Here is a 13,331-nt window from a genome sequence, read left to right on the forward strand (position 1 = left end):
CCAATGCCAAGAGATCCTGTGGAGATTCTTCCCCAATGATCACAAGTTTGATCCAACGAGCCGAGGCGCTCGGACGCTGGAAATCGAGGGTGCCGACGCAGTACAGTCTTAGCGTTCGGTGGGGATCACCTCCACATCACAGATCTCCAAGAGGTTAGACAGAATTGGTCGTCGAGTTGGAGCCTCCATGTTGTAAGGGCTGCGCCTTAACAGATAACCTTGTACAGCAGGAATATAGGATCCTCTCCACGAAGCTGACGCCCGTACATAGTTCCAAGAATCAAATCATTACCAAGGATGCCCTTACGGCACGCAGCCAAACTGAAGGTACAATATCGCGACTTAAAGCAACCCAGGCGGACGTTCCGAGTCTCGGAACGTGTTGTAATGTGGGAATCTAGCGGGCCATGATGGTGAAAGATGCCCGGGATCTTGATCATCCTGTTCGAATATTCTACCCCAGCGAAGCAGCGATGTGCAGGAATTGAGCCCTTCAAGAACCGTGTCTAGTCGGCTGAATCCTCCGAAGTGAAACTGGGTTCAAAATAAAAACCAATTGCATCTCTGAACTCCAGCACGATGGGTCGTGCTGGTATCATCGGCGTGGTGCTGTGTGCCATTGTGCTGCCCTTTGCGGCGGCCCGCTCCATGATCGAGCTGACCACGGTAGACGATGGCCCAGTCAGTCTGATCCCATCTACTGTTCAGTACAATTGGTCTGACACCTCGCCCAGCGGCATCGCGAGGGGGACTCCCGACATCCCCGCATCCGACCCTCGCCTGCAACCTGCCCCGGAGGGCTACCCGGAGCAGGTCAGCGTCACCTACTACGGCCCCACTTCTGTTCGTTTCGGCTGGGCTACAGGTGAGGGCGTCGCTGTGCCCAATTTCTGGGAAGGGTTTCGGCATCTGGCATAGTTTAGTATGGTGGGGTGCAGAGTCCCTGTCGAAGGGATGCGGCACTTGGCCGGAGCGGCCTGCGGAGTGCCCACCTCCACCTGATGCAGCCAACCATGGGGGTCGCACACAAACATGAATGGGTGTGGTACATGACCGCTCCAGCGATGCATCCACATGCCCTTTACACACAGGCCAAGCTCAGACCGGATACGGAGCCCTGGAGGGGTTCCATGACAGCACCGGGAGCAATGTGCAGCTGGGACTCTCGCCCAGCGCATACACGGACGTACTGGAAGGTGTGGAGCTGGTGTGTGCACGTGCACAGTGTGCAAAGCTTGTTCAGACATTGCAGTGGCGAGCAAGCTTCTGCCATTAGGCTCGACAGCCTCCAGGCGCTTTGTGTGTGCCCTAGAATCAAAATTCTCACCAGCCACTGAACCTGCCGCACAGTGTGCTCGTCATTGATTGCCATTCCCAATCTAAATGGGTATCCCATCCTCGCTGTCTTTGCAGGAACCTCATCCCACTACGACCAGATCTACTACGGCTTCTCCAACGCGCTCAACTATACGAGCCCCAAGCTGCACTCTGTGGTTGTCGAGGACCTCACCCCCAACACCAGCTACTTCTATCGTGTGGGGGATCTTAAGAGCCAGTACTGGAGCGAGGTATCTATGTGTTGCATGTGGAACCCTGGTCAGGATCAGTGAAAGGATCTGGCAGTTGATTGACCCATCCTATCGAGGCATCAAGGGGAAAGCTTCAAAACACATCACGCTCCACGCCTGGCATGCAGGAGTACAACTTCACCACCCCTCCAGCTGGGCCAAGCTACCCCCTCCGATTTGGTCTCGTTGCGGATGTGGGCCAGACCGACAACTCGTCCGACACCTTCAACCACCTGGCAGCCAGCGAGCCCCAGGTGCTGCGGTTTGTTCAGTGTTTCCTTGGGGTCAGCTCGCGGGATGGTACCAAAAACCATGTGCGCATGAGTGGGTATGCCGAATCTGGATACGCATATTCAAGAGCTGTATAAATTGGAAACATCATTACACTGACAGTGGTGATGAGGGTTGCCACGGCTCCCACATTCATGCCAGCCGGCAACTGGTCCCAGAGCCAACCCGAGGCCTAGGGCAAGTACTCACACCACGCTAGCTTCTTTACAGGTGGTCCTGTTCATTGGCGACTTGTCGTATGCTGACAACTATGAGGCCAACGGGACCTTGTACCCCTGGAACAATAACATTTCATATCCTGGAGAGGACATCTGGATTCCCTTCGATGTTGAGTACGGAACCTTCCAACCCCGTTGGTGAGCCACTGCAGTTGGAGTGTGTGAGTACTCATCCTGGAGATGGAGTGTACATTGCCAGAGCATGGAGTAGGACACGCCAATTCTTGCAATGGTCAGAGCCTCGTCTAGCTGGTTCTCTTTCGACAAAAGAATGCTTCCCATTCCCCACAGGGACAAGTGGGCTCGCCTGGCGGAGCCTGTGACCTCATCCGTTCCATTCTTGTTCACCGTTGGAAACCACGAAATGGAGCCCCAGAGCAATGGACGCAAGTTTGTCTCTTACAATGTGGGTGCCAAAGGGAATGCTGGATGACCTGGGGGGGTGATGGAAAAGGGGGGAATGCGAGACGCTGTGTCCTCGACGTGAGGGGGTTGATGTGCGTTTGACCCCCAAGGTTGGGAGTGTCTCACTCTCGTCGGCATGCCGTGCTGCACTGTGAGTATCAAGGAAAGATGTATCCTGATTTTCTCGACATTGTGGGCAGCTCCCCCTCAGAGCCTTGCCCTATCGCTGATGGCTGACCGGTGTATCATTCTTCAAAGACCCTCACAGCTCCTGTGTTCCACCCCCCCCACACACATGAGCAGGCCCGGTACCCATCCAACTACGAGGCCAGCGGCAGCTCCAATGCCCTCTGGTACTCTGTGAATGTCGGCCCGGCCCACATCGCCTTCATCACTTCCTATGCTGATTACGACCAGGATTCTGCTCAGGTGGGGCTGGCTTTCCGTGCACCAATCTCAAGGCTGGCCTCTGGCACTTTAACCTTTGCGTCGGATCCTGTTGCATCTCATTGCGGCATCCTGTGCAAGGGTGAGTGGAGCGCTCAGGTTCCTGGCTGAGACGATGTCACACTGTTCCCATTCACCGGAGCACCTGCAGTACAAGTGGCTGGCTGCTGATCTGGCAAATGTCAACAGGACGGAGACGCCCTGGCTCATCGTTGGCTTCCATGCCCCTTGGTGCGCGCGAGTCGTGTGTGTGAGCGGGAGTGCCTGCGCTCGAATGCCTCGTATCACTGGGGGCAGGAAGGCGACCAGAATGCCGAGCCCCGCGGGTCCCAGCCGCCCCTAGCCACTACCCCTGTGCATCGAGGATCCCGTTTCCCAACCATGCAGGTACACATCTTACCGGTCCCACTACCAGGAGGCCAACTGCCAGAGGCTTGCAATGGAGCCGCTGCTCTTTGAGAATGGCGTCGACCTTGTCCTGAACGGTGAGAGCAAGGTGTCTTGAAAGGAGCAAAGGGGCTGCGTGGTATCTGCGAGGCGGCTCCTCACCGTGCCCTGTCTTGCCGAGACATCCCCTCACCCAGCTCCTCGCCCAACGCCCACCCTCTTCTACCCTCAGGTCATGTGCATGCCTACGAGCGCACCTTCCCCGTCTACAACTACACCGTGAGTGGCAGGGCGGTGGGGCCTGAGCACTAGATCCAAATCTTCTGACGGATCTTTGCGCGCAAGAGTCGCAAGGAGTTATCTGGTCACGACTCACTGCCTTTCTTCTCTATTGCAACACAGCTGAATGACTGTGGGCCCGTGCACCTCACTCTGGGTGACGGCGGCAACATTGAGAAGTGAGTGTGCCTCTGTTGGCTGCCCGTTACCATTCCCAGCTCACCCTGTTCACTGCTTGCAGTAAATAATCGATGGGTGGGGATAGGAACTGACCTCATCATCCTGTCATTACCTGCCATGGATGTGTGGTGCAAGTGCGACAAGCCTGATCACTGAAACGCGCCCCCCTTCACGTTCCTTTGGTGCTCAGGCTCGCAGCGGTGTTTGCTGACTACCCAGGCTACTGCCCCGCAGTGCCTGTGCATGGGCCCTCATACCAGCCAGAGGTCTGCAACCAGCTGCTCTACGATGGCGAGTTCTGCTCCACCTCCCAGCCCGAGTGGTCTGCCTTCCGGGAGCCGTCCTTTGGGCACTCCGTCCTTGACATCCTGAACGACACGCATGCGCACTTTGCCTGGTACCGCAACCAGGACGCCGATACATGTGAGCTGACTTGGGTGGGGGTGAGGTGGGGAGCTGTGGTCGAGAGATGGGCCACCCCTGGTCTGGATGGCTGACCCTTGCACATCGCCACGAGCGGTGAACCCTCACCTCTGAGCATGACCGCGGATGATGGACTTTGAGATGTTTTGGTGGGCAATAGGGTATGAAATTCGGGGGCTCCTGCTGGGTCTTGGGGTGTTTACCCCAGGGTTTCCTGCAGGGTGGAGGCGTATTGACCGAAGGTTCCTCTCTCAGTACCGGACCTCCTGCGACCAAGTCCTTTCGTACATGCTACCCTACTACAGCCGTCGCTGATGAGGTCATTCTGGTCCGCAACCCAGAGGAGTGCGGGATCCCGCTGGAGGGTCTCAACAGCCAGGCCTATTGACAGGCTGCATCTAGTGAGGAGGCCCCACCCGCCTCCCGCCCGGAAGACCAACTTCTGAAGAATCAAGGAATGACCTGCACGTGACTGATGTGCTATCAAGCTCCAGTGCTGCAACTTCCTAGGGTCCCATCTTGCCAGCCTACCTCATTCGAAATGCAGTCTGGTGTGCTGCACCCCTTCCCCGCCCCTTACCTTGATAGTACCCCCATTGCTGAACGGTTTGATGCATAGACAGTTGCATTCTGAAATGCTTCCACCAGAACACATGCTCTTGACCTTTTCCATGTGTCAGACTTTTGCAATCTGGGAGGTGCAGCATCAGTAGACGAGGGGGTCACCGGGCGGCATGATCAGTGCTCCTTCCCATGCAATGCGTGTCAGTGGTAGGAAGATTGCCCTCGGATCATGCCTATCACGTGGGAAAGACCGTGTTCAGTTCAGTGATAGAGAAAGGTGCTGGGGAGCTTGCTTTGTTCTGAAGAAATGTTGACATTGCACGGAGGACAAAGCTGCACCGAGAAATTGTGCGACGGACGGCCGCAGATCGTGTCGACGAGCCAAACAGCAGCCAAGAAAGTGCTCGCGGCGCGCAGACAGACCGGCAGGGCAAAAGTGCTCACAAACATGGTACCAATCAGAACCCGATGGGGAACGTAGACGTTTGGGACGTGGCTTTGAGTGGGTTCAAAGATATACCGGAGGAAGGTCAACCTACTCAAGAAAAACCCGGATGTTACCCCTTTCGAGCATATTCCCCGGCGAAATGTGAGCTGGCACCGGATTCCTACGACGTAGATCCTTCATGAACCGTACCTTGTCATTTCGGTGCTTCAGTCCATGTTTAGGTTTAAAACGCCAACAAACACACAATAAAAGTTCAGCACGATGAGTGGCGCTGGCAAGGCCAGCGCGCTCTTGTGCGCCTTTGTGCTCTTGCCCTTCGCGGCGGCCCGCACCATGATCGAGCTGACCACGGTGGACGGTGGCCCAGTCAGCATGATTCCAGAGACTGTTCAGTACAACTGGTCGGACACCTCGCCCAGCGGCATCCTGAGGGGGAGTCCCGACCTCCCCGCCTCCGACCCCCGCCTGCAGCCTGCCCTGCAGGGGTACCCGGAACAAGTCAGTGTCACCTACTATGGACCCACCTCTGTTCGTTTCGGCTGGGTTACAGGTGAGGGCGCCGCTGTGTACAGCATCGGGGATTGCATCTGCATGGAGCAAGCTCGCGGAAGCGGATTGCGGAGTCCGGCTGAAGAATCGCCGCGCTCAACCGGAGCGACCCCTGCGGAGTGCCCACCTCCAGCTGATGGGTGGGGCGGCCATGGGCGTCGTTCTCCGAGGGTGAGGGTCTAGCTTAGGACTGATTTTACTAGTCTAGAGCACAATCTCAACGCGCAGGCCAATCCCAGACCGGCTACGGATTCCTGGAGGGGTATCCTGACAGCAGCACGAGCAATGTGCAGCTGGGACTTGCGCCCAGCGCATACACTGTCGTCCTGGGAGGTGGGAAGCGATGGATGCACGCGCACTATTACTGGACCTTTTTCACGTTACGATGGCATAGAACGCTCTCCTGCAGTGATTTGGGGGGCAACGGAGGCTCAAGCCTTGCGCCTGACCCAAGATGAGGGCGCACACTCATCCCTTGTCCAATACAACGGTCTGCTTCAGTCAGTCTGTCCCCCATACATGATGGCGGCCTCCTCGGCACTACCCGTGCAGGAACCTCAACCCGCTACGACTACATCCACTATGGCTTCAAGGGGGCTATGAACTATACAAGCCCCAAGCTGCACTCGGTAGTCGCCGAGGACCTCCGCCCCAACACCACCTACTTCTATCGTGTGGGAGATCTGAAGACCCAGTACTGGAGCAAGGTATTGTTCTCTGCAAGCGCGCCCCTTTTCAAGATGTGCAAAGAGAGCCAAATTTTTGATTGGCACACCCTATCCAGGCGATGGAATGGAGAGCACCTCCCAACACACCCCTGGCTCCACGCCTGGCTTGCAGGAGTTCAGCTTCACCACCCCTCCTGCCGGCCCAAGCTACCCCCTGCGCATGGGCCTCATTGGGGATGTGGGCCAGACCTACAACTCTTCCGACACCTTCCACCACCTCGCAGCCAGCAAGCCCCAGGTGCTGCACGTTTGATTTGGCGGGGTCACCAGGATCACGCTCCTGGGTTTGGATCGACTTCCCTGCGCACACGAGTCCTCATAAACCCATCAAGACTCTAAATTTCATGCGCTTTGTTGATCAAACATGCGATTGCAATGCCAATGGTGACGAGGGATCACCTAGCTTCTGCATTGCTGCCAGCCTCTCACTTGTTTGAGGTTCGCCCAAATGCATTGGACATGGGCTGAAGCTACTTATCCCCCCTCGTAGGTGGCCCTGATCATGGGCGATCTGACCTATGCCGACAACTACGAGTCCAATGGGACGCTGTACCCCTCGAACTTCAATATCTCATACCCTGGAGAAAACGTCTGGGTTCCCTTTTATGTTGATCATGGGACCTTCCAGCCACGCTGGTGAGTTGGTTGGGTGCAGATCTTGTGAAGAATCATCCTGGTATCTAGTGGGTGGTGCAAAGCGTGGAGCGAGGGACCTCCCTCTCCAGGAGCCCCTCAGCCTTCCTTTACTGATACCCTGTGGACAATATGCGCCGCCCAATCTCTGAAGGGACACATGGGGACGCCTGGCAGAGCCTGTGACCTCATCCGTCCCATTCTTGTTCACCGTTGGAAATCACGAAATGGAGCCCCAGAGCGATGGTCGCAAGTTTGTGTCGTACAGGGTGGGTGCAGGGGGGGCGGTGGATGTAACTGGGTTTGACGCAGCTTCTGTGTGTGGGTGGTGGGCTTAAGTACGAGGCAGACTCGAGGAGTGGCAGGTTGCTTTCACAGCCACAGGCTGAGCATCAATTTCAGGCAACACACGGAGCATTTACCCTGACCCAGTGGTTCGTGTCAGCCCTCTTATTGGAGCCATGCCCCACGGCTGATGTCTACCTCGGGGTTTTTGCCTTTGGGGGCTCCGGTTCATCCCTTCCACATCCCATGAGCAGGCCCGTTACCCGCCCAACCATGAGGCCAGCGGCAGCGACGACAAACTCTGGTATTCTGTGAATGTCGGCCCTGCCCACATTGCCTTCATCACTTCCTATGCTGACTACGACCGGGAATCCCCTCAAGTGGGTCCAGACTCTCTTTGCCAGCTTCAGGACTGGCCTCAGAGACTGAGTTTCTCATGCACGTTTTCATCATCTCTCTCCGCATCCATGATGAGGCTGAGCTTTCTCAAACTCTGGGTGGGCAAAATGCCACACCCTATCATTCTCCTCCTCGGTTGCAGTACCAATGGCTGGCTGCTGATCTGGCAAGCGTCAACAGGACGGAGACGCCCTGGCTCATCGTGACTTTCCATGCCCCCTGGTATGACCGTGTCTTGCATGTGGGCAGGAGTGCCACTAGTCGAGTGCCAGGCCATGGCATGCAACCGGCACCCAGAGCAGGGAGGATTAGTGCAGGATCTTCAGCCTCAGAGTTTGCCGTTTGCCAGCTGCCATGTGCTCTTGACCGCGGTTTCCATTCATGACGCAGGTACACGTCCTACTCAGCCCACTGGCAGGAGGCCAACTGCCAGAGGCTGGCGATGGAGCCGCTGCTCTACGAGAATGGCGTCGACCTCGTGTTCAACGGTGAGGGATGGATCTCCCTCCTGCCCAGGCAGATTGGGTAGCGTCGTGGTCTGTGTGCTAGGTGTCAAAGGTGTGCACCCAAGCTGGAACCTGGCTGAGACCAACCTGGTGATGGATTGCTCGCCCCACTCCCCACTCAGGTCACGTGCATGCCTACGAGCGCACCTTCCCCGTCTACAACAACACCGTGAGTGGCAGGATGCTTGGGGGGCTGTGCGTCAGATTTGAGTTCCCAACTCGCACCAAGGGCGACCGGACCACAGGGACCTCCCGGCTCAACCCCCACCTCCTCCTGTCCTCTCGCAACACAGCTGGACGAGTGTGGCCCCGTGCATCTCACCCTGGGGGACGGCGGCAACATCGAAGAGTGAGTGTGCTTGGATTTGCTGACCGTCGCCATTCCCAGCTCGGTCTGTGCACCGCTTGCGGCAAATCTGTGCTGGGGATGGGGCTGTGATCAGAGCCACAGGTTGGGAGGAGCCCGCAGCATCGTGGCAATGGATTCTCCCGATCTGCAAGCTCAAACCCCCTCCTCCCCCTCCTTCCCGCTGCGCTCAGCCTCGCAGCAACCTTTGTCGACTACCCGGGCTACTGCCCCTCCGTGCCCCAGCGCGGACCCACCTACCAGCCTGACGTCTGCAACCAGCTGCTCTACGACGGCGAGTATTGCCCCACCTCCCAGCCTGAGTGGTCCGCCTTCAGGGAGCCGTCCTTTGGGCACTCCATGCTCGAGTTCCTGGATGACACGCACGCCCGCTTTGCCTGGTACCGCAACCAGGACGCCGATACATGTGAGCTGACTTGGGTGGAGGGTTGGAGGGGTGAGAGGGCTGGGTTGTAGTCTCGGGGTTCCCTGGTATGGACGGCTGCCCTTGCCCACCTTGCCACGACCCGCGAAGTCCCACCTCTGTGCATGGCTGCTGAACTTTGCTCGCCCCAGACGTCCTGCTGGGGTGGAGGGGATTCGGCCAAAGCTTTCCCACTGCCATGTATGGCAATCAGGATTCACATTCCGCAATTGAGCCACCCCTCACTCGGTCCCTTGCTGCAGCCGTTGCTGATGAGGTCATCCTGGTCCGCAACCCAGAGAACTGCGGAATCCCGGTCGAGGGCCTCAACAACAAGGCCGACTGACATGCTGGATCCAGGGAGGAGGCGGCACACGCCTGCCTGCACTGAAAACCAACATCAGTAGAATAAAGGGGTGACCTGCAAATGACCGGAGTGCCACAGGCCTTTCCCCCACTGACAAGGTATTGCTTGCCAGTCCCCGGCTCACCTGACCCCTAGTCTGTGATGCTGGAAAACCATCCATCCTTGGCCAAAACTTCCTTCCAGCTGCGGGTGGTTCGTCACCGACACCTCAGCACCCAGCACTGCTCCTGACCCCCACCATCCTTACCCCTTTTGAGTGTCAGACTTTTGCAAGTTGAGGGGTGCAGCAGGAGGGTGCCAAGGCTCGCAGCAGGGTTGTGGGCCTTCCCCTCAGGAATCAAGAACGTTGGTGGTGCGTTGATACGATGGCAACAAACCGCGCACCACGATAAGGCAGCGCCGCATGGGGACGAAGAGGGATCCCCGGGTGCCCATCCCGGCAGAGGTACAGATGCTCGATGAAGCACATGAGCACCCAGCCTGGCCACAGAGGGGCCCATCCGAGGACTGAGCCCCTGGAATGATCGTCGCGCTGCGCTTCATACCCACCGCGACGAGCTGGGCCAGAGCCCCTTCCACACAGGCACATCCCCGCCGCCCCTCACCGTGGCGGCACGCCAAACACGTGTTGCCAGGTCGACGGCGTCCGCAGGTCCCGTGCTGCCAGCCCCAGCGCCTCAGCCGCCGCCCCCGCCAGCTCCACGGCATCGGCGGCGTTGTTGCCCTCGGCAGCAAAGCGCAGCAGGGCGGCGACGGGGAGGCCCAGGTCGGCGCAGGCGGCCGCGAGTGGCCAGGGCGGCAGGCTCCACTCCCGCAGCGCCTGCTCCTCCCACCACGACTCCTCCAGCGGGGGCACCGCGCCCGCGTGCAGCGCCCCAGACAGCACGCCCTCGCCCGCCTGCCAGTACCGCAGCTGCTGCGCGCCGTCCAGCTGCTCGCCGCGGCGGAGCGTGGCATCCAGGCCCCCCAGCAGCAGTACCTGAGGCGGGGGAGGGAAAGAGTGGGTGCAGGGCCGCAGCGGATGGGCAGAGAGCCACTCGCCTGAGCTCTCATGCCTGGTTCAATGCATTGAAGGGAAGCACCAGAAGGGATTGCAGGCCTGCAGCGGATGCAGGGAGCACGGCTGTAAGGCACACGACAGCTGCTCCCAAATCCCAACCTGTGCGCCATTGTCCCACCTGTGCCACCCCCTGCTCCTGAGCCCAGGACGCGATGCTCTGTGCAAAGTGCGACTGACACCCGGCAGCCACCGGCGCCCTTTGCTGGAGGAGGACCAGGTCGCCTGACCTGTACACCTCCATGGCCAGGGCGGGACCAGCGTCCTTCACGTGATCGAAGGACTTGGATCCGGCACAGGGCAGCAAGGCAGTATGATGTAGATTGCCGATTTTGTCTGCCTGCTGGGTCTCGATCAGCACGTCTAGGGCGAGTTGGCCCAGGCTGGCGACGGTCACGGCCGGGATCACCAGCGTCGAACCCACGATGGAGACATCGTGGGAGTGACTCCAAAACTCCATCGCCGCTACGATTCACATGGATGTATATAAAGAATCTGGTAGGGGAATTGCATTGCAGGGAATGATGGGGATACACTTGCATGCAACCCCTCGCACCCCCTGCTGGGCGCAAAGTTTGATTCCCCACTTTCTCAAATCGAACCATACGAAAATCCCCATTTTGAACTGCTGGGGCAAATAATCTGCAAGTCGCGCCAAAACTTCCCCTCGCGAAGTCCAGCTTTGGACCTCGGATGCTGCAGGGCCGGGAAGTGGTTTGTGTGTCCAGCAACGCCGGACGTGACCTATTCTATCAGAGCGCCGGCCTCTTCCAACGTCCATGACCGAGCCCAAGCCGAAGTCGGGCTTTCGGAAGCTGAAGAAAACGGTGCGCGGCGGTGGCGAAAACTTGCAATCTCTACATGGAAGGACTGTTAATGTTTTCCCACCGTCTCACCTGGCTTCGCTGCCCTCTTCGCAGATGTCCCGGGCCTTCAGCCTGTCGCGCACGAGCAGCACGAGCGGGACCGGCTCGGTCGGAGCGAGTGCGCGGGACGGCCCTCTGACAGGACGCGCCGAGTCCATGCACAGCGCGGTGGAAACGGCCAGTCTGTTGGGGGACACGGATTGCGGTGAGAGCCACGAGCCTGTCGACCCGCCATCTACCCTCACGCTCATGCGGACGGATACTCAGGATTCGGGGGTGGTGGGGTCCGCTGCCGGACCTCTGCAACCTCAACAGCTCAAGGAGCTGGACAGGCTGCGCCAAGAGAACGCGCGTCTCCAGGTATATGGATGTGTCATGGCTGTCTCTCTCAGGCATTCTGTAACTCCATCAGTGTCCATTCACTCTTGTCCACCTGACGCACGCCTCATCGTCTCTTGAGCCCACCACCGCCGCTTCCCCCACTTGCCTGACACCCACACCCTGCGCCGCCCTTTCCTCGGCGCGCAGGACACGCTGTCGGCGGCCAAGGCCGCCATTGCCGAGCTGGAAGGCAGCACGGAGGCGCTGCAGTCCCGCGCCGCGGTGGGACAGGAGCTGAACTCCGCCACCAACCGCGTGCTGGTGGACCTGACGGAGCAGACCGAGGCACTGCGCCTGGAGCGCGCACGGCTGGAGGCGGAGCTGGCCGCGCGGCAGGCGGAGGTCGAGGCCCTGGCCGCCTCCTCGGCCGCAGTGTCGGCGGGCGAGCTATCGCTGCAAGAGGAGGCCAACGAGGAGGCCTTCCGCAGCCAGGAGCAGCTGGCGGCCCTGCGCGCGGAGCTTGACTTTGCCGCCGCGCGCGAGGGCGCGCTGCGGGCCGACGTCGCCATCGCGCGCGCCGAGCTGGAGCGCGCGGCCAAAACGAGGGACGAGGCCCTGGCCGCCGCGGGGCGGGGGGGCGCGGAGGCGGAGCAGCGGCTGGTTGAGGCCCAGCGCAGCCTGGTGAGGTGACGGCGGGGTGACTGAGTGGGGTTTCCTTTTGGTCGGGAGGGGTCGCGTCATGGTTCTGTTTTTATTGGAGGGTGAGGACAGAAGGGGCTCGATCCTGATGCTGTCTTGCGAGACACCGGAGTCGACCGGGCCCACCACCAAATCCACACAACACAACACGCACTCACCCATGCATGGACTCCCTGTCACCAGGCTGCGGCGGAGGCAGAGTGCGAGACGCTGCGCGCCGCGCTGCAGGCGGCCCGCGACGAGCAGGCCGTGACGCTGGCGGCGCTGCAGGCCAGGGACGCGGAGCTGGAGGCCCTACTGGCGAGCGAGGGGGAGGCCAAGGCTGAGGCTATGAAGGCGGCCTTCGACCTGGAGGCGGCCGTGACGTGCGCTGGGGGTCCGGGAGGGGAACCAGGATACTCGATGGGCAGCAGCAGGATGCAGCGATGCCGGTACCACAAACTGGCGGCATTGTGTGAGTGCAGTGCTCTGGCAGGAATCCCTGTCCTGTGTGCAGGCGGCCCTGCCAAACTGCACACAGGTATCTTACACCCTCCCTGCACCTCCCAGCTCACCCCTCCCCACCACCGCCCCCCAAACCGCCCCTCCAAACTCTCGCAGCGAGTCGGCCGCCGAGCTGGACCGCCTGCGTGCGGCCCTGGCCGAGACGGAGTCCCGGCTGGCCGAGGCGGGCGCCGAGCTGGCGGAGGAGCGGCGGCACGCGGCGGCGGCGGCCGCCGCGGCCGCCGCCGCGGAGCGCAGGCTGCAGTCCGAGCTGGAGGAGGCGGTGCGGGAGGCGGAGGCGGCGTTGGAGGAGCTGCAGGCAGAGGCCGGGGGCGAGCTGGAGGCGCTGCAGGCCAAGCTGGAGGCGGCGGAGGACACGGCCAGCAAGCTGCTGCGCCAGCTGGCGGCCACGACGGCCTCACGCGACAGCGCGGCCGCCGCCGCCTCCCGCGCCAGCG

The 13,331-nt window shown here is 60.0% G+C and overlaps 4 protein-coding genes across 4 annotated transcripts in view; 3 read left to right on the top strand and 1 right to left on the bottom strand.

The window, feature by feature from the left end:
- Nucleotides 1-579: 579 nt before the first annotated feature.
- Nucleotides 580-4,586, top strand: F751_1311 (Purple acid phosphatase 15; the record flags this gene model as incomplete). The annotated part of the gene is made up of 13 exons (XM_011401803.1): nt 580-865; nt 1,092-1,196; nt 1,414-1,568; nt 1,697-1,822; nt 2,070-2,215; nt 2,369-2,483; nt 2,786-2,911; nt 3,081-3,160; nt 3,317-3,414; nt 3,549-3,595; nt 3,719-3,774; nt 3,966-4,198; nt 4,504-4,586. 13 exons carry the CDS (start codon nt 580-582, stop codon nt 4,584-4,586), a joined length of 1,656 nt encoding a protein of 551 aa, XP_011400105.1.
- Nucleotides 4,587-5,471: 885 nt separating this feature from the next.
- F751_1312 (Purple acid phosphatase 15) lies at nt 5,472-9,426 on the top strand (the record flags this gene model as incomplete). The annotated part of the gene is made up of 12 exons (XM_011401804.1): nt 5,472-5,760; nt 5,988-6,092; nt 6,312-6,466; nt 6,600-6,725; nt 6,978-7,076; nt 7,660-7,785; nt 7,947-8,026; nt 8,195-8,292; nt 8,433-8,479; nt 8,604-8,659; nt 8,851-9,083; nt 9,344-9,426. 12 exons carry the CDS (start codon nt 5,472-5,474, stop codon nt 9,424-9,426), a joined length of 1,497 nt encoding a protein of 498 aa, XP_011400106.1.
- Nucleotides 9,427-10,048: 622 nt separating this feature from the next.
- Nucleotides 10,049-10,964, bottom strand: F751_1313 (Proteasome assembly chaperone 2; the record flags this gene model as incomplete). Its single annotated transcript, XM_011401805.1, has 2 exons — nt 10,049-10,426; nt 10,626-10,964. The coding sequence occupies 2 exons, from the start codon at nt 10,962-10,964 to the stop codon at nt 10,049-10,051; spliced, it is 717 nt and encodes a 238-aa protein (XP_011400107.1).
- Nucleotides 10,965-11,283: 319 nt separating this feature from the next.
- F751_1314 (hypothetical protein) overlaps nt 11,284-13,331 on the top strand; it is a gene marked incomplete at both ends in the record, with an annotated part of 4,107 nt that continues 2,059 nt past the window's right edge. Inside the window, 4 exons of the mRNA XM_011401806.1 lie at nt 11,284-11,331; nt 11,425-11,730; nt 11,899-12,252; nt 12,574-12,755. Of these exons, the coding sequence (XP_011400108.1) occupies nt 11,284-11,331; nt 11,425-11,730; nt 11,899-12,252; nt 12,574-12,755 (890 nt within the window). The remainder of the gene's footprint in view (nt 11,332-11,424; nt 11,731-11,898; nt 12,253-12,573; nt 12,756-13,331) is intronic.

The sequence above is a fragment of the Auxenochlorella protothecoides genome (genome assembly GCF_000733215.1).
Source record: "Auxenochlorella protothecoides strain 0710 unplaced genomic scaffold scaffold126, whole genome shotgun sequence".
Taxonomy (NCBI): Eukaryota; Viridiplantae; Chlorophyta; class Trebouxiophyceae; order Chlorellales; family Chlorellaceae; genus Auxenochlorella; species Auxenochlorella protothecoides.